Genomic DNA, 25,103 nt, shown 5'->3' with positions numbered 1-25,103 from the left:
TGGGTTGATGACAGGGGTACAGTGCTGCAGACCTGGTCCTCTGCAGGACGCTTCCTCAACATTCTGTTCTAAGCTGTTCTGCGATGCAACTTCGCCTTCCATAGAAATCTAGCAACAATTTTGGCACCAATCGTTCGACAGAATGACACTCATCGACATCATGGTCACGTGTTGGATGAAACTTGTCCTTGCCTGAAGACGGGGGCATTGACATCATAGTGCCACTTTTCCAATCGCCACCCAGATATGAATCAACTCATGAAGGCAGAACAGAGCAATTTCTTAGTATTTCTAACTTTATAAGTTTGAGTAACAGAAAGAGTTGTTCAGAGCATATCAAAAGCCCCTACCACCAGAAATCGCAATCAACCATCTCTCAAGACATCCAAAATGGCAACAGAAAGAACGAATCAAGAAGCACGCTCAGCCACCAGTGATCAAAGCGATTATCCTAGCGAGACTGAATCAAAACAAATGACCCAAGATTCACAGAGTAACCAGGTCGATCGTACCAACACTGGGTCTCAAGGAGCCATGAATCACCCCCAAGATCAGCAACCTGTTCAACCAGCGAGTCAAGAGACGGGAAAGAAAAGCAGCGCACCTCGCGTGAGATTGGATATGGATCTCGATGTTGAGTTACAGCTGAAAGCCAAAATCCAAGGTGATCTTGAGTTGGCCATATTGTAAGTCTTGCTGATCTTGAAACTCACTTGGATAGAGTTAACATTCATTGCAGAGAAAACTAAGTTGTCAACCGGTTTCAATTGTGGAAGGTTTCAGGAATGGAATTGGAATTTCTATAACAAGCGTGGCTTAATAATAATAACATGATTCATATTGTGCTCCGTGTTCCTGTACTTGTCTCAGCATTTACTTAGTATTTATTCATGATGATAACCTCAGGGTACCTGAAAGACGCCAGCATCACGTGAAGATGCTTTGTTTCTGCTAACCGTATTTGTCAATTTTACTCCGCGGACCCGCGGCTTCGACCTAACATCTCCGCTTCATGAATCTGACCATGTCAATTGATCAATATCCGATGCCGATACCGATGCGCCCAAGTTTCACACTATGAAGCGCAATTACTCCGGAGCGCCTATTATGTCGACTTACAGGGCTTCTCGGCTGCCAGTTTCGTGCCGGCCTTGCCGCGAGAAGAAGCGGCGCTGTGATCGCAATCAGCCTTGTTCGAACTGTACCCAGCGGCGCCTCACGTGCGTTTACGAGAATGGTAGTCGAGCTACGAACTCTTTAGAGAGTGAAGCATTACCGGAACTGAACCTTGGTGATGCTTTAGTCGATTCAGACGAAAGCGCCTTGGCCTTCTCTCCACAAAGACAGCTGGACCTGTTAGTCAACCCTGTCCCCAGTACGCTCACTCGCCATGCTAATGGCATCAGAAACAAGGAAATGTTTGACAGACTAACGAAACTAGAGAAAGCCGTCTTCCCCAATGAAGCTCAAGTATCGCAGCTGGCGCAACCAGAGTTAACTTCCTCCAGTACGAGCCTTCAGCCGGAATCCTGCTATGTTGGTCCATTCGAAGCTGATCATACCATATAGGCCGCAAGCTGTTCAACTGCCACACTGAAGCTCCCTCAAATAACAAATCTGGTTATGTCAATGAGCGCTTGAACCATTTGAAGTCGAATCTCCCGCCTGCCCATCAAGCTCATCTGCTTTGCGAACACTTCATTGACACCATCCAACCTACATTCGGTGTCCTGCACGTGCCATCGACTAGATCACTTGTTTATAGCTGCTTGGGCTCCGACAAAGAAACTCCAAAGTTTGACGAGTTGCTCATGCTTTTTAGTATCTTTGCTGGTGCGGCTTTGGCCTGGACAGATGAACTTCTTCATAGGCTTGGAGCAACAAAAGCGAACGCCGTATCAGCCTTTGACTGTTATTTTCACTCTGCTCTGTTGATCATTGAAGACGCTCGCACACCACTACCGCCCTCCGTCACCGCTGCCTCAGCGATATGTACGCTTGCGCATGTGGCCATCAACTCTGATGATGTCGTCCCGATCAAGGCACTGGATCTTAGAAGCCGGTGCTACAATATGTGCCGCGAAATGATGATTCATCGCCTAGACAGCCCTGCCGCACAGAAAGAGCGGGAGATAAACCCGGCCAACAACATTGACTTGGAGGTTCAGAGACGTATATGGTGGAACATGGTTGCTTCTGACTGGTGACGCATCCTTTCTACCATCAGTGACTGATCTAGCTGACCTTTCATCAGGCTGACTTCTTTCTCCGGGAGCTCGCAAGAGGGTATTTATACTTTCATCCCGAGACTGATGAGAGTCAAACAACCGTGTAACGTCGACGATGCCGCGCTCACGATTTCAGGCGATATCCCCGATTTACCCATCTCCATTCCGACAGATATGACATTCTTCTTTTTGCGACTCAGAACGGCAGAAATATCTCGTGAGATTATCGATACGATCGCACCCCTGGCCGACGACGCCCCCGAAGAAGACTACGCAATCATTCTCCACCTTGATAGAAAACTGCAGGATTTTGTCAAGGGTCTTCCTGAATTCTGCAAGCTCGACCCGGAAAGTATGCAGAAGTCCAAGGAGATTTGCGAGTCAAGGCCGTTCATCTACTGGCAGCGAATAAGTCTCCACCTCGGCATCCACGCTCGTATTTGTCGACTCCATCGTCCTTATCACCTCGCAGCCTACTCAGATCCTCGATATTCTTACTCTCGAACCACGATCCTCACATCAGCGTACAAGATCCTGGAACTCAGACGCATGATGGACGACCCGGTTGCCAAGCTTCACTTTAGACCTGAGAGGTATTGGGTAATCTTCTTGCATGTCACCTCAGCCGCTGTAGCGTTGGCAGTCGACCTGTCTCACAATCCTGATGCCCCCGATGCGGAAGCCATGAAGGAAAAGGTTAAGGGCGCGTACGAGACGCTGAACAGATCAAGAAAGAACGCGGAGAGCCTGATCAGAGGAATCGAGAAGAATATGGAACAGGTCATGGGGACCTTGCAGAAGCAGCGTGCGAATGCGATCCCATCAGCTTCGCCGGCTGCAACATCAAGCGCGAACTTAGATTCAGTTCCTGAAAGCGCCTTCACAGATATGAATGATACTGTAGTGGGCATGCAGGAAGACGGTTTTGGGGATGAACATTCGCACCAGCTTTGGTCAGACTTCTTGGCTGCTGTCCCTGACCTTGAAGAGTTTCAGTGGACTTCTCTTCTGCAGGACCTCGACTTTGATCCTAGCAACTTCAGTTAATTAGTTCGAAGCATGGCGATGGGCGGATTGCAGCATGGAATTACTATGATGTTTGTGGCGTGGGTTGCAAGAGATACATTGGATAATTTGAGCCATACAAACCCTTCATGATGGAAATACCCCCTTCGAGTTTGCGTGGAGTTGGCAATATCAAAACTTTGCAGTCTCATGCCATGATATGACGCTGGCGCGCAATACATGTCTGAAACTCGAGGTTTGTATCATTATAGCTGATTACCTGTGACAGTTTCCAGAGCTGGATGCAGTCGCCTCAGCCGGCGTTGTAGTTAATGTCCGATTAGCCTGGCTCGGACACGGATGGCCGAAAAGGGAAATCCTCGACCGCGGACTTCCGCATGATCTCCAACACATGAAGTAGTTATAAACGACAACTCCAATTCGGAATGAAAAAGACAAGAACATTTTACATCTCATCAATCAATATTGGATCGAAGAATGAAGGCAAGTCCCTCAAACTACAGGCTGCCAACAAGCCTAACATCTCGGTAGGCCATCATCATCGGCGGAGGCCCCGCGGGTCTCGTAACCGCTCTACACCTACGGCAGCAGGTGAGCATTGACTGCACGATCTATGAGCTTCGATCAGCACCCTCGACATTGGGGAGCGCCATAGGCATCATGCCAAATGGTCTGCGCCTTCTTGATCGCTTGGGAGTTTACTCAGAGCTCAAGGAGCGTGGAAGCAGCCACTCCAACATGATCATCCACTCTATAAATGGAGGAGTTCTGGGACGAAAGGACATTGTTTCAGCAGCAAAGGAACAGACTGGCTATGGGTACATGAGGATTAAACGAACTGATCTACTCGATACCTTATTGGAAGCGGTTGATGAAGCTGGTATCGCATTGCACTACGACAAATCACTCATCTTCATCACAGAGTCGGCTGATTCAGTCACCGTGACCTTCTCTGACGGGACCAGCGACACGGCGGACTTTCTCCTTGGGTGCGACGGGATTCACTCGGCCGTACGACGCATGCATGTCGATCCACAGCAGGCACCTGTATACACGGGAATGTCAGGCATTGGTGCATTGGTCTCAGCGTCTTGTGTTTCCAAGGCAGCTCGACAAGAAATAAGAGGCATGAATGTCACAATGACTCAAGAGGGTATGTTTGGCGTCATCACATGCACTGCTTCCGATGACGAGATCCAGTGGTTTCTGTCCAAAGAAGTCCCGCTGCCGGATTCTGAGGACGCCCGTAATGGATGGGAGCTTCATCGACGGGAGGAAGTGGAGGGGTACAAGACTCAACTTCACAGAACTCTTGAAGATGCTGGTGGAGAGTGGGGCGATAACTTGCGAGAGCTTATTAGCAATTCGACAGCTGTGAAGTTCTACCCGATTTACAAGCTACCTACCGGGGGAAGATGGTACAAAGGAAGAACTCTCCTTCTTGGTGATGCCGCACATGCTATGCCACCTCATGCAGGCCAAGGAGTATCGATGGCATTCGAAGACGCGTTTCTCCTTGCCCGTCTTCTCGAAAAGGGACTGTCTCTTGGCGATGCATTCAAGCAGTTTGATGACATCCGGAGACCAAGAGTTGAAGATATCGCGACCACATCTTCTGGAAATGCAAAGATGAGAAGAAAGACAGGGCTATGGGGCCTATGGCTGAAAGAGACAGGACTTTGGCTGTTTATGCAAGGTGCTTGGGCGTTTGGCATGGATCGTTGGGGTTCAGAGACGCAGCAGATGGTGTACGACATTGACAAGGTCAACATCTGAGCCAGCGTTCTCAAACAGTTTTGTATTTTGTATTTTGGATAGCTAGTGAGAACATCAATACGCAGTAATGATTGAAAGATTGTTATCGGTCAAGGGGGGCCAAGGCGTGATGACCGTCCTCAGTAGACGCATGACCTCGATATCATCTTGGCTGCGCATGGATCAACGCTCTTCCGAGCAGGGACCCCTTGAAAAATATTGGGCACGAATCCCACGTTGAAAAGTAGAAAATGCCGCAAATGTTTCTTGTCTTCTTCTTCCTTCATTCCCGCGTTCGCCCATATATTCGAGACCAGGAGCAGTTGGGGTCGTGAGAGGGTTCGTGATTGAGGCCCATCCACTCCTGGGAGTTGAAGTCTTTGTTAAAAGATGTACATGCTATCAGGCTAGAATCATTGGAAACCTTGACATCATTCCTCTGGTTTTGAAAGGTAAGCCTTCTTATCATTTACTAAGTTCCCCCCCATCAATGATGAGATCGAAACAAATACTTCCATGGCTATGATCACATGTGATTCAAGCTGTTTCCGTTACACAAGCTGAGGCATTCGACATCCTGATACTTTGCTTACCATCTTTATCGATCAAAATACTAACTCTTCGAAGCTACAGGCCCGTGGTCCGTGGGATTAGGCTGGGATAGAAGTCCAACAACATGGTCCCAGGCTAGCGACGATTTGGTTACGTTAATATACTCAGTGAACCGGTCTGAACGTCGAAGCTGCATGTGAAACCCTCAAGCTTCCCAAATATGATTAGTTCGTGAACCTTGTAGGTGTCACGGTGTACAATAAGGGCTTGAAAGGTCCTGGTTATTTAGACATGACGATGCGCGAGCCCTATTCAGACAGATTGATAAAAGGTGCATGCCATGTCGCGCACGTGAAAATACGCATTTAGCAGCGAGTTGCATATTGGGTGCGAAGGTTAATTGATATATACCAGCTCTAGTGATATTGAATCCTCATAGCTTGAAGGGTCTTTTGCTAGTTGTTATCTGCCCTGCTTCCCTCCCAACATGAACGATATTTTCTCCTAATATCCCTCGAAAGTAGGAAGCCATTAATTCCCCTCACAGGCTTGAAGTGCTATTGATTGGGGTCCCACGTCAATGTAAAGGCCCAGTCTCGCTCAAACACGCAACGATGCCGGCAATAGCAGCCAGAGTCCCATCCGGGTTCTTCACTCGCACCGTGTGCAGTCCCAATTCCTTAGCAGGGTAATCATTTCCACCTGGAAAGATGGCATCTCCGATGAACATGATCTGCTCCAGGGGAATCCCACTCGCTGCCGAGAGCTTCTTCAGCCCGTAGCCCTTGTCAACACCCTTCTGCGTGATGTCTATTGAAGTCGCTCCGCCCATGTTGATTGACAAGTCTGGGAGTCGCTTGTACAAGTCTGCTTGGATAATCTTTCGCTTCTCAAAATTGGGATCCCAAACCTCCTTTGCCGATGGGGGCGCTTGTTGGCCGAGTGCAGAAAAGGTGATCTGGCTGCCTCGATCTTCAATACGCTCACCCCAAGTCTGCTCTGGCTGGAAACCCGTGGCGTCGAGAGCAGCGTTGAAAGCCTCGATGATGTTCTTCCTCTGCTCCTCACTGAAGAGTTCCGCATATTCCACCTTCCACTCATCTCCCTTGTGCGTGTAGAGCTTTGTGCCGGTGGTAGGCATGAGCCAGAGTTTGGAAAGGTCAGCTCGCGCGGGAAGACGGCTTGCGACCTGTTTCTGAAACTGAGGCCAATCGCCGCCCGAAATGACTGCGACGTGGGCGACGGTCAAAAGATCGGCGAGGGCTTCGCCCATTGAGTCGAGAATTGCCTGCTTGCTCTCAGCGAGAGTGCCATCGAGGTCGAATGCGACAAGCTTGATCATTTTGTTTGTGGGTTGGAGTTGTTTGGTAGGTGAGGGGTTGTGTTGCACTGATAAGAGTTGACACGGTGTTGTGGGGCTGTAAGGTGAGACGAAGGTACACGCGTACTGTTTTAGGCTGGTTGTAGGACTAAGAATAGCGACCATAATCATCGGAGATCAACACCTACAAGAAAGAAACCATCAAGCTCATCTACGGCTTCACAGGAAGTATAGCACTGAGATTCGGGTTCCAAAGCATCACTAAACATCGATAATATATATTTAATTCTCCCCGTCTCCGGTAGTTTGGCAATAGAACTGTATGGTCGAAAGCCTGTCTCTCCCTTCTCCATTTGTTGAATGACATGGGCATTACCTCTCAGTGACTCAGGAAGGCGGAAGCAAGCCTCTCGCCCATGATATGTCGAAGAGGTGCTAGGTCTTGATAGGATGTTGTAAAGGAAGAGGATAGCAGTTTGTATATGCAACAGCCTCAAGCAAGCCCACGCATAACCTCCATGTTGTACAGTCCATGCAGACCTGTTGAAACTGGTTGTCTTCTGTGTCGGGATCAAAGTTGACAAGATTGATTCAGCATCATTGACGTCTGAATATCTCTCGCTTTTGTCTCTCAGTCAGAGGAGGTGGCGTAAACAAACAGCCTTGGCCCTTAACCAGGCTTGGAGCATCGGCCTCGCCCTTGTCCTCCTGCTTTGAGGAACAGTCAAGGACCCAACTTTTGAGCATGTCCAAGTTCGCATCGAATGTACCTTTGGGCTCAAGCCACTCTTTTGGCCAGCGCAGTTCACCCTCGGCGGTATCAGACAACGGAGCAAGAATACCAAGATCAAAGATAAAGTCCATGTTGATGCCCAAACCGTCAAGGATATCGTTGAAGTCTGCGTTTTCTCTTTCGGCCATGTCCTTCATCTGTTTCAGAAGTCGCTGCATCTGACGCGCTATGAGACGCCAATTTCTTTCTACGCGCAATATGAACATTGCGACTAATGTGGCGAGAGCATGTGCAATCTTACGGAAAGTTAGGCGAAGATGAAGGAGAAGTCATTGAGGATGGTCGGGCGGAATAACAACGTGGCTTATATAGTGCGACAATGACAAAGACATCCTTTTGTGTTTAGACCCTTTGTGTAATTTGTTTGTTCAATGAACAAACGTTGTGGCCGAAACTAATGTCTTCTTCCTCCCGAACATGATCAAATTGCTCAGCTACGGCAACACGACCCGAGAAGCGACCGTTAGATAATGAATGTGAAAAGAATCACCAAATAAACACCTAGGGTTGCCAGAATGAATGGTAGTGAGTTCAGTAAGCCATGGTTATTGGAACTACTTAACGGGGATATAAGCCACTTACGCCGGGTGATGTGAATGCTAGCACAGCGTATCTGAGGGATACTTTGCCCGAGACTAATAAAGATGGCCAAGATGGATGAGAGAGGTCTTGTTAGATGACGAAGCTTCTGAAAGCTATGAGAAAGAATAATATTGCACCTAACTTTCAAGATTCATTGCGGCCCGCGTTAGCAACAGTTAAAGTACTGGAAGCCTCATTCATCCACAGAAGCAAATCGTCCCTCAGATTCTAAGATCATGTAAGAAGGCTCCGTGAAACAGGGCAACCGTGGAGAATAAAAAGTAGAGCAGTATTGCTCCCTTTGGTTTTGGCAGTTGTTTGTAGCAAGGTTTAGGTTATTGTAGTTGGTATTGAGTGCATGGCATGTTTCACTGTCCACAAAACAGGTGTGCCGCTGACAAACATTCCAACAACCCTTATTTGTAACATGATTCTTCATGTAAAGGAAGCCCTACCTCTCCACTCCATCTGTCCCCAACCACGCTCAACGCCACCATCACCATCAAGCTCACAATCGACACAATCAGCAGCGTCTTCTCTGATCGACCGGGTCCCTTTACGGACTTGCATCTGATGGATAAACCGTTGTGCCCTGCGAGGTCTTTAGCTAGGGTAGTTGATGGCGCTCAGGCTGGCTTGTTCTATCGTGGGAAGGAGTGGGACTGGTCGGGTAGTGACACAGGAAACAACTGGATTTCTGAACTGTGGAATTTGTTGTTGCATTCGCATCATTCACTGGATTAAATGGGCAACGAATCGAGTGATGGCTACAGACGAAGTATTCAATACCTGTCCACATACTACATAAGCCCTCTTTGCTCTTGGCGATTTGGCTTCATACACAAACCTTTCGTCACTGCGAAATGCTCGAGTATCTCGTTCACGACTACATCCTTTTGTCCCCTTGTTACCATGGATTTTCCAGCGTACCATGGCCATGATGATCTCACCGATGCCTCTCGAAATACCATTGTAAAATGGATCATTGACATCGAGGCCAAGCGATCGGCAAGTGACGCTCTAGAGTGAGACGAGGGGGCTAATAACTTCTTGGTTGGTCAAAGGCTGGATATGTTTCACGTTGCTGCCGCAGGCGCGGGATTTGTGATTTTGAAGTGGTCTTGTTACTGCAAATGAGTTATTGGTTGGGTGTGGCGGTGGAAAAGATACGTGGAATGGATCGATGATGGTAGGGGACCATTGCACTCGCACGACGCATTCCTCCATTCATTCTCGATCACTGAAACGTTTGATCGTACAACTCAGTAATTCATTTCTCAGAACGTTGGAAGTGTCTATTTCAGCATCATTGAGTACATTCTCGGGGAAGATCATCACTTTTGTCCTTTGGTTACACACAATGAAACTGAATGATTGGCTACTCAGATCGCGCCTGGCACTGCGCGACAGCTACCTTGGCCTGAGGAATCCACTGACAGCCACCAACAGTGCTCTGCGAAAGAGAGACAGAGTTTGTTTGCTTTTTGTTTCCACAACAACGCCTGAGCCTCGCGCACATCCTGAAGAATAACATCGTCAGTTCACTCAGAAGGACTTGTATACATCCGCGCCTCTTTCGCGCAGTCTCACACCATCTAGCGAGCAAGTGCCATGAGCCATCTCTGAAGCGCTGTATGTCTCTTAAGGTTAGGAGAAGGGCTTGAGCAAAAGGTAAAGTCGGCATCAAGTGACTAAACTGACAAGCGCCCAGGACCTGCCTGATCATACCATGCCCCCCAAAAGGTCTAGCAAAGCTCGAAAGCGGCCACAGACTGAGGCAAGCCGCTCGCCTTCCCCCAGCCGTCCCGCAAAGCACCCAAAGCTATCAGCTTCACCACCTCCGAGTCCCGAGGACAAGAAGACGCGCAAATCAAACAAGCCTGATGAAGGATATCCCGGTTGGTGGCCTCCCGAGTACGCATCCGCCGGCAAACTACTCCCCGCCAACAAAGCCGGCATGCGGAAGGTCATAAAGGCCTTTCAGGATGCCAACCGCGATCCCACCGAGCTGTGGAGTGAGGGGGGTCCGATGGTCCAGCTTGTCCGTCAAGATCCTGTCGGAAGGATCCACCAGCGAATCTTCGACAAGATTGACTTTGAGAATCTGGTGCCCAAGACCCCTTTTCAGACTCAGAGACAAGAGACGCCCAGCAGCGAAGATTGGCCAGCAACACTTGATCGAGAGAATACTGAGCCAACGCCTGAGCCTCTTGCAGAGTCAATAACAATCGCTGCGTCCTCAGTCCCTGAAGCCACAGAGTCCATTAATAGACAACCTCAGACCACCGATATGGCCAAACCTGTGAGCGCTACCATCGATACCCTACGAAACGGCAATGCACTGGACAGCCAAGACATTGCACGATGTGCGAATCTATTCCCCCGCCCTTCAGATTGGTACATCTTCCCACCCGGTTTCTCATTCACAGACGCCGACAAAATCCACGCTCAACATCCCGCCCTGAAAGCTCGACACATAGCATTCTTCGTCTACAGCCAGGATGAGGACCAATGGGCGCTGTGCCACCTCGACGTGGGCAAGGCAACTCTGGTCCATCACTTGACAAACCATCTCACCAAGATGCCTGCAGAGGAACTTGTAGATTGGTTGAGATCGCAACGAAAGCTCAACATGAAAGGGATGATGTTCGTGAAACAAGTAAGTCGGACACCCAAGTCTCAACGGATTACGATACTCATTCTTTGCAGCCTGGTCCTATTCACATAGACAATCCCAGTGGCGGGATTTATTCCCTTGTCTTTCTGAAATGTCTCATGGCTAAGGAGAGGGTTCCCCGATTCGTCGACATCGCAACCGCCCGTATGGAGTTCATCAAGATGATTGGACCGGCCGACGCAGACGAGAACATGGCTACCAAAGACTTGACCTTCGCCCGAGACGCCAGGTTGGGCGGGGACACGATTCTTACGGGGACACCAAAGGATCAAGCTATCCCCGCTGATCCCCAGCTTCAAGCGCCTTCTTCCAAGCCCAATCCGGCAGAGTCTTCAACTCACGAGACGCAGAAACTTACCATGGCCTCTCCTCGTCTAACGGCAAAGAAGCCAGAGCAGATCGCGCTGATTTCGTCATCCGAGGACTCCCCAGAATCTTTACCTGATGAACCTGAGTTTGGAGAACCTACAGGCGATGAGGCATCGAACACAAAGGCTGCAGACAAAGCACTGGCATCAGAGACCGGCACACCACCGAGTGATCCCGATAATCCTCTCACCCTCGTCCAATCTCTCGAAATGAACTTCACCGCCTTTCTCAACCAACGACGCGAGCTTGAAGCCTGCGTAAAGGCCGAAAAGTCCAGCGCAAAGAAGAATGACCAAACGATCGCTGAGCTCAAGCAAGCTCGACAGGAACTCATCAAAAAGCACGGCAGGGGCACATACGAGCTGAGACGTAAGGTTTCTGAGTTGGAGACACACCTTGAAGCAGCGAAGAGAGCCCTTGAAACGGCGGAGAGGGCGGAGAAGGAGTCTGATGTTAGCCTCACGGAGCTTGGGGACAAGATTCGGGGTGAAGAGAGATGTAAGGCTGAAGCCGCTGAGAGAATCAAGCAGTGGGAGGCTACGCTGACCAAGACTGCGCTCCAGTCTATGTAAGACAGTACAAGTTGTGTTGGATGAGTGCTTGGATGAAAGAGTCTTGTCAGACTTTCTTTCCTTTGAACTTGAACAGTTATATGCAGAGAGCACGCAACTAACTATTTTTGGGTCCGTCTTAGATCTGGTACCTTGGCAAGACAGCTCATGGTAGTGGTAGAGACACGGGCGGGGAAAAGCGACTTTACTTCCAGACTGATCATAATTCTACGCGGGTTGAAGAGATGTCTCGAGCTCGTGCCGAACGGAAGGAGGAATCTGAGTGGTTCCAGATGCTGTACATTATTTACATGTGTATAGAATGAACAATGCATTCGACGATGGCGTCTCCATAAACGAGGCTCAAGCAGCAGCCCGACATGATGGAATGGAATCTGGCAGAAATTACGCACCTGCAAATCACTATAGGCATCCAGTGGAACATCTGTGGCCGGAACCCCGTAGTTGCGCCCCATGTCGATCGCTAGAGTTGACTGAACAGCACAGTCTCGCCACCGAAGGCTCATCCATATGTTCTTGATAGTACCGTGATGCGCCGGCTAGGGTCAGTGCGACTTGGTAACATCAGCGACCGTCGAACGGTTGTCCATGTTTCCTAACGCAAAAGTTTTCAATGCGATCCTCAACGGAAGCAATATCATTCTGTTCAGATTGTCATTGTGTCCTGGATTGGAAGATGTCGACCACAGTCAATGATGCAGGGTGCTGTCTATCCCTTGCGAAACCTAGCTGATCCTCAATATGACTGCAAATGGACCAACTTTCTACCACATACGACCATAGGTAGTGGAAAATACGGGATCCCGTCTGCTCTCCCATAGTCAAGCCACTAATCGGCAGATCAGTAGTTGGGTCGGTGACGACCAGCGAATCCCTGCTGTTGTATGTTTTTGCCTGTCGTAGCAGTGAACGTGCCTCTTTTTTCCGCCATACGATTCACCTGTTCAATCAAATACATCATTTTTTCTTTTTTCCACAATCTTCATTTTGGCTCCTTAACCGAGTTTCGGTATGGATCACTCAAGGTTTACATGTGGGGGGACTGTGTCTGTTGTTCCATGTCCGATTGCTATTGCGAACGCATAGGGCATTGTATCTTCGCTTGAGAAAGTAGGTTGCTGATTCTCAATTCTTGTTACGGTATGTGGGAATAGGAAGGATGGCTGATGATGGGCTTAGACCTGGGCAAGCATCGTGACGAGTGTCCTAAAGTTCTTCGCCGACGGCAAGCTCGTAATGAAGGATCAAGATATCCTCAGCGAAACAGACGGAATCTACAGGGTATGATACCGCAGCATCGAGATGGGAGACAGACGATCCGAGCATTACTCTCCGACCTTCTCAGAAATCACACCTCGTAAGTCAGTTAGAAACCTCAAATGCCAGTCCTAGCAATATGCTGTCGAACTGGCCAAGGGGGTAACTGCGGCTTCTGATCTCGAACGTACCAAGACTCTCAGAAACACAAAATCCATAGCCTAGTTCGGTAAACCCTCCCAGGACCAGAACGCTTCGCCTTAAGTGACAAGCAAAAGAGCAAGTCGCTCCAAGTTGCTCTGAAGGCTCTTGTTCTTGAGGCACCCATGCCACTGAGAAGATTATGAGTTGCTTTGCCTCTCCATTACATGGCACGTGGTATGTTTTTACCAATTCGCAGATGCGTTCTTTGCTGGTTTGGTTAGTTTCACTTCTCAGCAACATTCTGAACCCCGCAGGTGAATGCCCTGGCGCCTCAAGCGTCCAAGTTACAGAAAGATTAAGGGTAGCTGAATTTTTACCTCTTGATTCAACCTCCAGCTCTCGTCATGGACCATTACTTTACAACCCTTAAAATTGTGCCGCCGAAGACATTTCTCTGACCAAAACATACCTCTCACACTCATAAGTAGCCAGTGTCCTTTCACGAAGCAAAGCGGCAGAGGCCTTTGCTGGATGACTTTGTGTTAGATAGAACTTACGAACGTATTGGACTACTACTGACACATAAGCGTAAATGTCTCATCATTCAATGGCTAGACTCTTTCTTCTCTTCTCACCAAAGCCCTGCTTTCCATAAGCTTTCCTCTCTTACACAAGTGCTCATCTTCAAATCGCTACCACGTCTCAATACCATCATGAGACCATGCACCAAAGGCCAAAGCACGCCAGTACAATGGGCCCCATGCCAGCCGTGGCTCTTGTTCAAAACCAGTGGTCAATGAGTAACCACCTCATATTCCAGTTCCGATGCCTGCATCTCAGTCTTGCCTCAATCAGTGTCAGCTTGCGCAAAACAATCTCTGCAACTCTTCGAATGATATCCCTTTTAACGTGCCACAGCACCCTCAAAAAGCCGAAACAACGCTTGTCTGTCCATCATATCCGTCCTACGATAGAATGCATCTTTAAACACCCACGCTGCAAGCCGCCAGCAAAAGTCACGCACGCTATTATGTACCTTCAGGAGTAACTCCTGCTCTGTTCTCTGAACATACTCCGGATCTCTATATCTATGTCGGCATACAGAGAGCATCGAGTGCCGAGCTGGATAGCCCTCCCGTGTCACGCAATAGAACGCCGCATCCACCCGAGGGCCGCTCCTGAATTTGACCCGATGGGTAACGTAGAGGAACTCGCAGGCGAGGCAGTGCTCACACATTGGTATCGAGTGATGTTGTTCCGGGAATGTTGCAGGAATACGTTAGACATGACGATGGTGGTGAACTGGGGACTTACCACAGAGAAACCCGATCTCTTTTTGCTCTGATATCTCTGGGATAGTCCAGACGGGCCTTGCGGATGGAGTGGTGTCTTGATGTCGGATGAGTTCAAAGAATAGTTCGCGATCAATGCATGTGCCACAAAGCATGTTCACAACGATGCGAATCTCTTCAGCGTAAAATAAAAAGGCATGGGGTATGTTGTTGTCGGGTAGTGGTGGCCAGCGCGGCTGAGGAGGATTCAAGTCGATACCGTCGATGGGCAGTGTGTTTGTAGTAGGAGTAGCTGCAGGTCCGAAAAGTTCTGAGACTGCGACAAAGCTCCGAGATGCTTGCCTTGCATTGTTGATGACCGCTGTCGCAGGGAGTTGAGTGCGAATTGAGGGGATGGGGGCTCGGGGTCTAGGTCGTCGAGCGTGGCATTGAGTTCGCTCGTTTCGTATCGCAGTAACACTGGGTTGAGTTGCGGGCTGGATTTGAGCTGTCGGTGCTGGTTGCGAGGGCTGAAGTGGTGGTGAGGAAGAAATGGTGCGAGGTGATTTTGGTTCATGGAACCGTTTGAGACGTTTCGCTTGCGTTTCTCTCAGAGGGACGTCGGAATCTGAATCTTCCTCATCCTCCTCGACGTATTCTTCAACGTACGCCTGAAGCGGACGCTTCCCGGTGCCCATAGTGGGAGTGAGTGAGTGTGCGAAGTACAATGAGAAGCAGAGAGTTGGTGGTATCAAATGATGGCACTGGTGGAATGGAGCATGGAGCGGCAAAGCGATGAAGCTGGAAAGTCGAGAAAATCGAGGGAGCGAGAAACAAAGGATGTTGAACATTTCACCTTCTCTTTCGCCCCATTCTCCAGCAAATGACTTCAGTTGTGCTAATGCAGGTCCCCGACATTGTGTTTTCCAGGCAAACGCTGAGAAGATGAAAACCGATGGATGTTGTTTGTAGTGGGCGAGCAGCCGACAAAGCGAAGATCAGCTGACATACGGTGACTGACGCGTTGATTCTGGAATCAAAAGAAGGATAATGAGACTAAACACTTATCAACAACATGACAGTTACCGTGTCGGTCTTGTATGATGTAGGAGCAGGTGTGATAATGTCCTCGATGGAGAGATGTCGTGTCGTGATTGATGCAGGCAGCCCTGGAGCAATTCGGTGAGAGGCGGGGCTCACTTACGGCAGAACGTAGCCTATTAGCGCATGTAAGTCCACTGTAAATTTAGCGATACTCAGGGCATGGTCTGTTTTGCAGGTGGGAGCTGAAAAGCAGCCCATGGCATGGACTGCACCTCGCCTCGCTCTTGCTCTTTTCTTACTGTCGTATCCTTCACATCCTTCTATCGTCCTAACGTGTGCTCGTATATATTCGCGCACTGATTCCGCCATCATTTCGCGCATCAGCTCAAATTCCACACTGTCGAATACTGCCTCGACCCTCTCGACGCCTCCTCTGCCGACAAGACAGAAGGATCCGACCCGTACTCTTTCAATAGATGACCATCAGCGAGCTTTATACTACCTACACGATCGAGTCCCTCTGAGTGTGACGACCAGGCGCCCGCGCCTATCATCTCCCCGTCGCGAGAGCCCGATTGCGAAACCGTGCCATGATACGCTCGATCCGACTTGACTCAAAAGACAAGTGCTCCAATCCGCAAATACGTTTCTGATACAAGTATTTTTTACTTGTCCCATCGTCTACTCTTTCACCTACAACCATGGCCATGCACTTTCGACTTGTTGCCAACCCCATGTTGTATCCACGACTCTGTCTGACCAGTTCGCGGCCTGTTGAGACTTGACGGTATGTGAAGCATAAATCTGACCGATGTGAAAGAAGCCCTCAACCACTATCGATGGAAGAGTTTCGGCCGAGTTCTTGCAGCAACTGGTCCCACGCCCGCTGAACAGCCTGCTGCGTCGACTGTCCATAGACCTTCTGAAGCACATTGAAAGCTTCCTCTAGCATGATGACAAGAAAAACAATACAGATTGACCATATCATATCGCGGCATCGTGCATAAGACAGCCGTTATGGCAGACAGCGTAGAAATTTCGTAATTGGCAAACAGGACGAGAGTTGGCACAAGCGATAAACCTCAATAACTTCCAACCACAGAATCCAAGTAAAGACGGGCTTTGACCGCCCCACCGACTCCATCTTGAGATGGATCAGATCGGTGCCTGATTCACTGCGGCGTATGTAGTGAGATCTACGGCCCGAACCTTATCTTGGACCTTGAATCTTGAGCAAATCCAAAGTCGATTCACTAAAAACGCCAACTGACATCGTATAGATTTAGCCATTGTAGAACGGGGAGAGGAGCGGGAAATGGACTGTCAGCTAGAAGTGGGCAGTCCAGGACTCCCCGACTTTTGGTGGCCTGTGTGCCAAGCTACTGCTGTGTAACTTGCGAAACCAGCCACAGTTGAGAGCGGTTGACAGTAGTTCAAGCACTGGACAGTACCTCTGGCCGTTTATCAGAGAGGTCTTGACAATCTCCATGGGGGCTTGTATCTGCTTCTGCTATGTGTTCGGTCCCGGTCCGGAGTAGAACGTCCGTCACGGCGCCAAGGGTCTACAACAGACCAGCTCTGTTATGTTCGCTGTCGTCAAAGGTACTAGCCTACGTCTTTTCTGTTGTGAAAAGACAGGTCAGTGTGAGATTTGGGATCATGACCCACCAGCGCCGAGACCTTGATGCGCAAAGATTGTACCCTCCAAAGTCATCGTTCTGAATCTCTCTATACCAATTCTTGACTACCCTCTCGTGGTTCCTTTGTAAAGCACACTTGCGCTACAGATTCATCAAAATGACTTGTGCTGGTGTTCTCTCAGTGGGGTTTACAGTGGTCTTGACCTAAAGCATTCGGGTCATTGGCCAAATCCGCATCCTTGTCACTGGAGTCAGGCATCCTAACATCCGGGCCGTCTTAACGCTCATCTTAAGATCCAGCTTAAGATGCAACCAATCTGTGTGTGTCCACATTGATCATCTTGATTCGCAAGACATTTTGGTTGCCGTTTCTTTATTTTCTCTTTGAAATGACACGCGAGCCTGTCAGCAGCTCAGTGTCCGGGACCAGACAACCCGATAAACCAAGTTTTAGACCGCTTCGGACAACTTCCTCTTCGTCATCACTCTGTTCGCGTCCGCGCTTGCTCGCTGGGGCCGGTTGTTTGTCCTCTACAGGCGATGTTGGCCTCGCGCCATGAATCTTAAGATGGGCATCGTGCACCATCTAGATCGTGCCAGGTTGCGCAGTGAGAATAGAAAAAGAGAAGACTTCGTCAAGGAATGAACGACAGTCCTGAAATCGATCAACGGTTTATTATCAAGCTCACAAATTAATCGTCTACTTTGACTGAAAAAGAAGATTCACCTACTAAAGCGGTGCGTCAATATTTTTGACGACGACAGACATGACTGGTTACATCTTAAGATACCTTAAGATGTTTCTAAGATTGAGTCAACTGGAAACGTTTCGTATCTTAAAGATAAGATGTCACGACAAGACTGTGTCTCAGACAATCTGTAGGGACGATTTCACTGTGTAACAAGATTTGAATCATCTGTCATATAGCCATGACATTCTTACTGTTTGAAAGGGCTGATTTTATAGAGACGGGAGAGAATCAGTGGATTGCTCATTATGAAGCATGACAACGTCAAGGCTTCATTACCTTGTATTCCTAGAAACCAAGTATGTTAATTCCACAGCACGCAACAGCTGTTGCCCTATGAGACAACAAGCCATGCGCCCCTGTAGTTCGGGAGTCCCGTCGTTGGTGTTTGGACCCTGAAATGTGAGGCCTAGCCTAACTTGGAAGGGTTCACGTTCACAGACGCAAGGCTAAGTCGCGACCAGACGTCCTCTTTGCTTTTCGGTGCTGCTAGATCGTCGCCTGCTCTAACTAAATGTCCATATACCACCTTAGTCTAGGGTAGTCCAAAGGAATCATGAAATAAACAATAAAGTCAATAACTAAGATAGGTAAGTAAATAAAAGTATAAATAAATATCATTACTATTTGATTCTCTCTTATAGTTATAATAAATAGACTAAATGCTATATATAAGAGTTACTGTATTGCTTGCTTAACCTTTTTCTTTAAGGGAATAATAGTCTTACTTATAGAAATAAAAGTAAGATAGAATAATATTTATCTGTATTAGCTAGAGATAGCTATTATAATATTTATTTACTATATTATATAATAGCTATATATATATTATTTTTTAATAATATACCCTTTCTTCTATTAAAAGGCATAATTAATTCCTTTATTTAATTAATTTTATAATATCTTTCTTTTATTAATAAGTAATATTTATATACTTTACTTAATGGCAATTAGGCTAATTATAGGATTTCTCTTTATTATATAGTAGCTTTACCTTTATTTATTAATTAATATTATAGTTATATATCCTTATAATTAAGTGTAATTATATATTATATATTACTTATAGTATTAAATAAGATCTGCTTATATACTTATATAATAAGTTATATAATATAATAACTATTACTTAGCTAGATTAATTACTAGGCTAATGCTAATCTTATTATATTCTATTTAATACTTTCCCTTAAGCTAATAAGTCTATTGCAGATTATTAAGTTTATATCTCTTTATATTAAGAAGGGAGATAAATTTCTTATACTGCAGCTTAGTAAGTGGCTTTATTAGCCTATTTGCTGCTATCTTATCTATAGCTATATATTCTACCTTAATTTGCCTTTTTGTAATAGCTTTATATATATAATAATACTTAATATAGATTTGCTTAATATAGGTATAGAATTCTGCATTATATGCTAGTTTAATTGCATTTTAATTATTATAAAAGATTATAATTAGCCTATTAATAGGCTAGTTAAGTTTCTCTATAAATCCCTATATTTAAATGGCTTTATATATAGCTATAGATAGGGCATAATATTTAGCCTTAATTATTAATTTAGTAATTATCTTCTATTTTTATAATACTTAAGAAATTAGACCTTTATATATAAAGAAGATATAGCTGGCAGTTAATCTTTTAGTATCTAAATCTTCTATATAGTTAGAATTAGTATAGCTATAAATTTTATAGCTATTACTAAACTGTTTTTCAGTTAGTTTATTATAGTAAATGCCTAAATTATAATATTTATAAAGGTATTAAGTAATTTATTTAGTATAAGTAAAGTAATTTATAGTTAGATTTATAATAAATTAAGCCTATAATCTATTTATAAATATAATATCTAGTTATATTTATATTATAAGATAGTTTATTTTACTAATAAAACAGGTAAATAGTATATATACTTTATTATTAGTTAGTTTAGATAAGGTTTTTGCGATTAGATATAATCCTATATCTATTAGCATGCTGACTGGCCTATATACTTTAAGTCTAGTTATTATAAGGATATTATTAATATATATATTTTATAAAATAGAGATACCTATATTAGTTTTTTGAATTATAATACTAAAGAAATAATTAGGGAATTTTCCCTTTTTAAGTTTAAGAGTATTTTCTATTAAGTTATAGAGTTTATTAGTGCTTTTCTTAGAATCAGTAAGTAAGAGAATGTTATTAATATATATTGCTATAACCTAATCCTTTTCCTTTTTAATATATATTAATATATCTATTTTAAGCTACTTAAAGCCAATATTGCCTATTTCTTTATTAAATTTAAGCTGCTATTATCTTCTAGATTGCTTTAATCTATATAATGCCTTATTTAGTAATATAACTATATCTTTAAACTAGCTAAGTTTCTTAGCTTATGCCTTGCCTCTTAGTGACTTTATAAACTTAGCTAGTATTAAAAACTGCTTAATATAAATAAGCTTATCTAGGCTGCTGTTAAGATAGGCTACTATAATATCTGCCTGTAATAGATCTTTCTCTTCTTAGACTAAAATGCAGATTATAATCCTCTAGAATATAGGTCTAACTATTAAAGAGAATATCTTATTAAAGTTAATGCCTTCCTTTTATTAAAATCCTCTTATAATAAGGTATATCTTATATTTAATAATTTAACTGTATTTATTATATTTATAATATATAACCTATTTTATAGTTAATAGTTAATAACCTTTTAGGAGTTTTACTTTATTTATAAAATAGATTATATCTTTTTTAAATAAGTTAATAAGCTTATTAATTATTATATCTTACTAAAGCTTGCCATTAGGTTACTTAAGAGCAGTATTAAGTATTAGAGGATTAGGGAACTTATGGCTTTATATAGCTATATTAAGAGTAAAGTTATCTTTCTTATATTAGAATACTCCCTTAAGATATAATCTCTTAATTTTATTTCTATACTTATGCCTACTTTGCTTATAAAAAATAATATAGGAGGTATAGTAAATCCTTTTTATTGCTAGATTGTAGATTTTATAGATAAATTATTTATTAAATTTAATTAAAATCCCTTTTTATATATATAGAGTTAATTTATTTAATATTATATAATCCTCTAGTTTAATATTAATAAAATATTTTATGCTAATTGCTTATAGATATAAGATATCTAGTTTATTATCTCTTAGCTTAAAATTATTCTAAAATGCCTTATATAGAGTTATTTAAATATCTTTATTATCTATTTAGATCTTTATTATTATAACATTTATAATATTAATTATAGATAATAATACCTTTCCTTAAAGCTTTAAGGGGATATTAAGATTATTAATTATAATTATATAGCCTTTTTTAAGAATAATTTAGTTAGCCTACTTATAAAATCCTACTTACTTATAATTATAAGGGAAAGTGGTCTTATAATGAATTCTGGTATTTCTTATAAATTCTTAAATTAGATAATTATGGAATTCTCCCTCTATATCTTTATATAGAATAATAGAATACTTTTTAGTCTAGAGGTACTATTATATAATAGTTATTTATATAAAAGGGGATGCTCTATCCTTTATTAATAGAGTACCACCTTTCTTAAATTAGAACTTATTATTAGTCATAAGGTATAAATACTATATCTTTAAGCTTATTAGTAGCTTAAAGAAGTAAAGATTAATATATATATAATTAAGTGCCTGGTTAGATTAAGGTTAAATAGTTTTAGGTGTAAATCTAATGCTTTTAGCTAATTTATATATATTATATAGATTAATTTAAGGTTATTTTATATTACCTATACCTTTTATGCACTTTATTATATATATTATATTTTTATAGCTTATATATATAAGCTGGCAGTACTATAGCTAAGTATCTTCTATATAGCTTAATATACTTATTGCTATAGGTCTGACCTTTAATTGCAGACTTCCCTTAACCTTAAGGAGAAACCTATAAGTAAGAATATCTAGTTAAGTAATTTTATAGTTATATATATTAAAGATATTATTTTTAATTATATAGTTACTATTATAATATATTTTTTTACCTAAAAATATATTTAATAGAAATATCTTAATTAATAATGCAGCTTTTAGCTTTATATTAATAGGTTTTCCCTTAACTAGAATCTATATATAAGCTTACCTAATTGCAGTTAGGTATATAATGCCTCTACTAGTAGTAATTAGAAACTTACAATTAAGCGGCTTTTACCTTTTATTATAGAATTACTTTATATTATTAATAGTATATATATTAATATTTATATCTTAAAGCTATTAATTATAGCGTATATTAGATTCTGCATTTAAAGACTAAATAATATAAATTAAGACTTCTCTTTTATTAATATCTTCTCTATTTAATATAAGGCTTAATAAGTTAAGAGGCTAAGTTATTGCTAAAGATATATACTTAATGCCTAAGTTTAGATTAGAGAGGGATATAGTATTTTAGTATTTCTATTTAGTTAGGTTTTAAGGCTTAATTATATCTTTAATAGATCTTTTAAGCTTATAATTAGGTAAATTAAGATCTTTATATATATTATTATTGCTTTTATTTATATAGAACTTCTTAAAGTTATTAGGGTTTATAATTCTATTATTAAAATTAGGTAATAAATTATATTTTAGTATATTAATATTATATAGATTAACTATATTATTTACTGCCTTTATTATATCTTCCTTTAAATTATTATATATATTAAGGTACTTTTACTCCTTATAACCTTTTATATATATAAATACCTTAATATTATATATTTATTAGTTAGTATTTATACTTATAAAGTTATTTTTAGTAAATTCTTAGTAGATTTATTTAAGCTCTTTAAGTATATACTACTTTATATATACAGTAAAGAAGGTAGGTTTATTAAGAAGGTTATTAGGAGTAGGCTTAGTCTCTACTTTCTATATATTTAACTTTACTTCTTTCTCCTTCTGCTTAAGTTTATTATACTTCTTTTAATATTTTACTTCTTTATGCCCCTTTTTCTTATAGTAATTATATATAATACTAGATTTTATAGATTTATTTTATTATTTATTAGGTAAGCTTTAGCTGCCTAAAGAGTTAAAGTCTTATTTCTTTAACTTCTTTTTGCTTTTCTTTTTACTTTATAGCTTAAATTAAAGCTGTATTTTATTTATATACTATATAAAATCCTTAAGATAATTATATAGACTGTAATTAAGAAGTCCCTTATAGTAAAGTTAATAGATTTAATAAAATTAATCTTCTTTAATTAAAAGTATAGCTTATAAAAGATAGTATAAGAGAATATTATCTAGTAGTATATCTCCTGCTTTTATATAGAAAAAGATAATTAATTAAAACTTTTTAATAAAGGTAGGTATATAGGTCTAGCTTTTAATATTAAGTATATTAAATTTAGCCAGTATATTATCTTTATATAGCATAAGGGATTTAGAAAATCGCTCTTTAAGGCACTTAAATGCAGTTAATCTATAGCTACTTTATTAAATAATATTAAAAGCCTTTCCTTTATATATTATAATAATTACATTAAGTAGAAATACTTCTCTATAAGCAGTAAGGCTAAAGTCAATTTCCTAGCCAGTACTTATAAAAGTGTTTTTAATTATTAATTTCTAGATTAGCTATTATTTAGCCTTTTTAAGATATTAATCTTTATTAATTAGAATCTTAAAATCTTTAAGGTTAATAATTTCTTTATATTTCTTTATTTTAAGATTATATTTATCTATTAAAGTCTACTTTTACTATTTAGTTTAAGAGATAATAGAAATAGAATTAAATAGTAATATCTATTATAATGGCCTTTAAAGGTATATAGAATCCCATTAAGACTTAATAGAAGGTATAAACTGTTATAGAGGAGTTATAAATATAGGATTATTTATTATTTATAACTATATAGATTATTTAAAAGGGATTCTCTATTATATATATAATATTATTATATAAGGCAGTCTTTTAAAATATACCTAATATTAAGGACTATTTAGTCTTATATCTATTTTATATTCTTACTAATAATAATAAAAGTCTTTAAGGACCTAAAATATAGTAAAGTTAAATCTTTTATCTTTAGTATTTAGATATTTAGGTAAGCTTAATATATTAGGCAGTTTAAGATCCTCTTTTGCTATTATTAAAGGAAAGTTAGTCTAAAGAGAATTAGGGTGCTTAAGTTATATTGCCTTACTTTTAGCATAAATACTCTTATAAGGGGTAAGAACTTAATAAAACTAGGCCTTTATAGATAATATATTAGCTATAGCGGCTAGTATAAAAGCTTAAAAGGTGCCAGGGATAGGTACTTTACCTTTTCTTAAATTAAAAGGCTTAATATAGAACTATTTATTAACTATAATATTAATTATATAGTTTAGTATTATATTAATAGGTATTAAAGTATAAAGCTAATATACTGCAGTTTTATTAATATAGCTAAGGGTAATAAACTGTCTTAATTATAAAAACTAAGTATTAAATAAAGTAATTTAGGCTTATAACCTATAAAATAAATAATAAAGTTAATAATTAAAATAGGTAAGTAAATAAAAGTATAAATAAATATTATTACTATTTAATTCTCTTTTATAGTTATAATAAATAGACTAAATACTATATATAAGAGTTACTATATTATTTACTTAACCTTTTTCCTTAAGGGAATAATAGTCTTATTTATAAAAGTAAAAGTAAGATAGAATAATATTTATTTATATTAGCTAGAGATAGCTATTATAATATTTATTTACTATATTATATAATAGCTATATATATATTATTCTTTAATAATATACCCTTCCTTTTATTAAAAGGCATAATTAATTCCTTTATTTAATTAATCTTATAATATCCCTCTTTTATTAGTAAGTAATATCTATATACTTTACTTAATAGCAATTAGGCTAATTATAGGATTTCCCTTTATTATATAGCAGCCTTACCTTTACCTATTAGTTAATATTATAGCTGTATATCTCTGCAATTAAGTATAATTATATATTATATATTACTTATGGCATTAAATAAGATCTGCTTATATACTTACGTAATAAATTATGTAATATAATAACTATTACTTGGCCGGATTAATTGCCGGGCCGATGCCAATCTTGTTATGTTCCGTTTAATAGGAATGGGTCAAAC

At 41.5% G+C, this 25,103-nt stretch overlaps 7 protein-coding genes and 1 non-coding gene; 5 read left to right on the top strand and 3 right to left on the bottom strand.

Moving 5' to 3' along the window:
- Positions 1-390: 390 nt before the first annotated feature.
- Positions 391-749, top strand: FFUJ_11505 (uncharacterized protein; the record flags this gene model as incomplete). XM_023570411.1 has 2 exons in its annotated part: positions 391-686; positions 740-749. 2 exons carry the CDS (start codon positions 391-393, stop codon positions 747-749), a joined length of 306 nt encoding a protein of 101 aa, XP_023438109.1.
- A 328-nt stretch (positions 750-1,077) lies between these two features.
- Positions 1,078-3,275, top strand: FFUJ_11504 (uncharacterized protein; the record flags this gene model as incomplete). XM_023570410.1 has 4 exons in its annotated part: positions 1,078-1,375; positions 1,442-1,507; positions 1,570-2,203; positions 2,255-3,275. The coding sequence occupies 4 exons, from the start codon at positions 1,078-1,080 to the stop codon at positions 3,273-3,275; spliced, it is 2,019 nt and encodes a 672-aa protein (XP_023437527.1).
- A 639-nt stretch (positions 3,276-3,914) lies between these two features.
- Positions 3,915-5,030, top strand: FFUJ_11503 (related to salicylate hydroxylase; the record flags this gene model as incomplete). Its single annotated transcript, XM_023570409.1, has 1 exon — positions 3,915-5,030. The coding sequence occupies one exon, from the start codon at positions 3,915-3,917 to the stop codon at positions 5,028-5,030; it is 1,116 nt and encodes a 371-aa protein (XP_023437526.1).
- A 1,108-nt stretch (positions 5,031-6,138) lies between these two features.
- FFUJ_11502 (uncharacterized protein) lies at positions 6,139-6,903 on the bottom strand (the record flags this gene model as incomplete). The annotated part of the gene is made up of 1 exon (XM_023570408.1): positions 6,139-6,903. One exon carries the CDS (start codon positions 6,901-6,903, stop codon positions 6,139-6,141), a length of 765 nt encoding a protein of 254 aa, XP_023437525.1.
- A 576-nt stretch (positions 6,904-7,479) lies between these two features.
- FFUJ_11501 (uncharacterized protein) lies at positions 7,480-7,881 on the bottom strand (the record flags this gene model as incomplete). Its single annotated transcript, XM_023570406.1, has 1 exon — positions 7,480-7,881. One exon carries the CDS (start codon positions 7,879-7,881, stop codon positions 7,480-7,482), a length of 402 nt encoding a protein of 133 aa, XP_023437524.1.
- A 2,105-nt stretch (positions 7,882-9,986) lies between these two features.
- On the top strand, positions 9,987-11,875 carry FFUJ_11500 (uncharacterized protein; the record flags this gene model as incomplete). XM_023570405.1 has 2 exons in its annotated part: positions 9,987-10,916; positions 10,967-11,875. The coding sequence occupies 2 exons, from the start codon at positions 9,987-9,989 to the stop codon at positions 11,873-11,875; spliced, it is 1,839 nt and encodes a 612-aa protein (XP_023437523.1).
- A 773-nt stretch (positions 11,876-12,648) lies between these two features.
- FFUJ_scaffold13.rrna1 lies at positions 12,649-12,764 on the top strand. The gene has a single exon (XR_002792858.1). It is a non-coding gene; the product is annotated as a ribosomal RNA (ribosomal RNA).
- Positions 12,765-13,237: 473 nt separating this feature from the next.
- On the bottom strand, positions 13,238-15,245 carry FFUJ_11499 (uncharacterized protein; the record flags this gene model as incomplete). XM_023570404.1 has 3 exons in its annotated part: positions 13,238-13,544; positions 13,746-13,803; positions 14,591-15,245. 3 exons carry the CDS (start codon positions 15,243-15,245, stop codon positions 13,238-13,240), a joined length of 1,020 nt encoding a protein of 339 aa, XP_023437522.1.
- Positions 15,246-25,103: the final 9,858 nt, after the last annotated feature.

This window comes from Fusarium fujikuroi, chromosome FFUJ_chr11 (genome assembly GCF_900079805.1).
Source record: "Fusarium fujikuroi IMI 58289 draft genome, chromosome FFUJ_chr11".
NCBI classification, from domain to species: domain Eukaryota; kingdom Fungi; phylum Ascomycota; class Sordariomycetes; order Hypocreales; family Nectriaceae; genus Fusarium; species Fusarium fujikuroi.
This window is presented reverse-complemented; position numbering and strand designations above follow the sequence as displayed.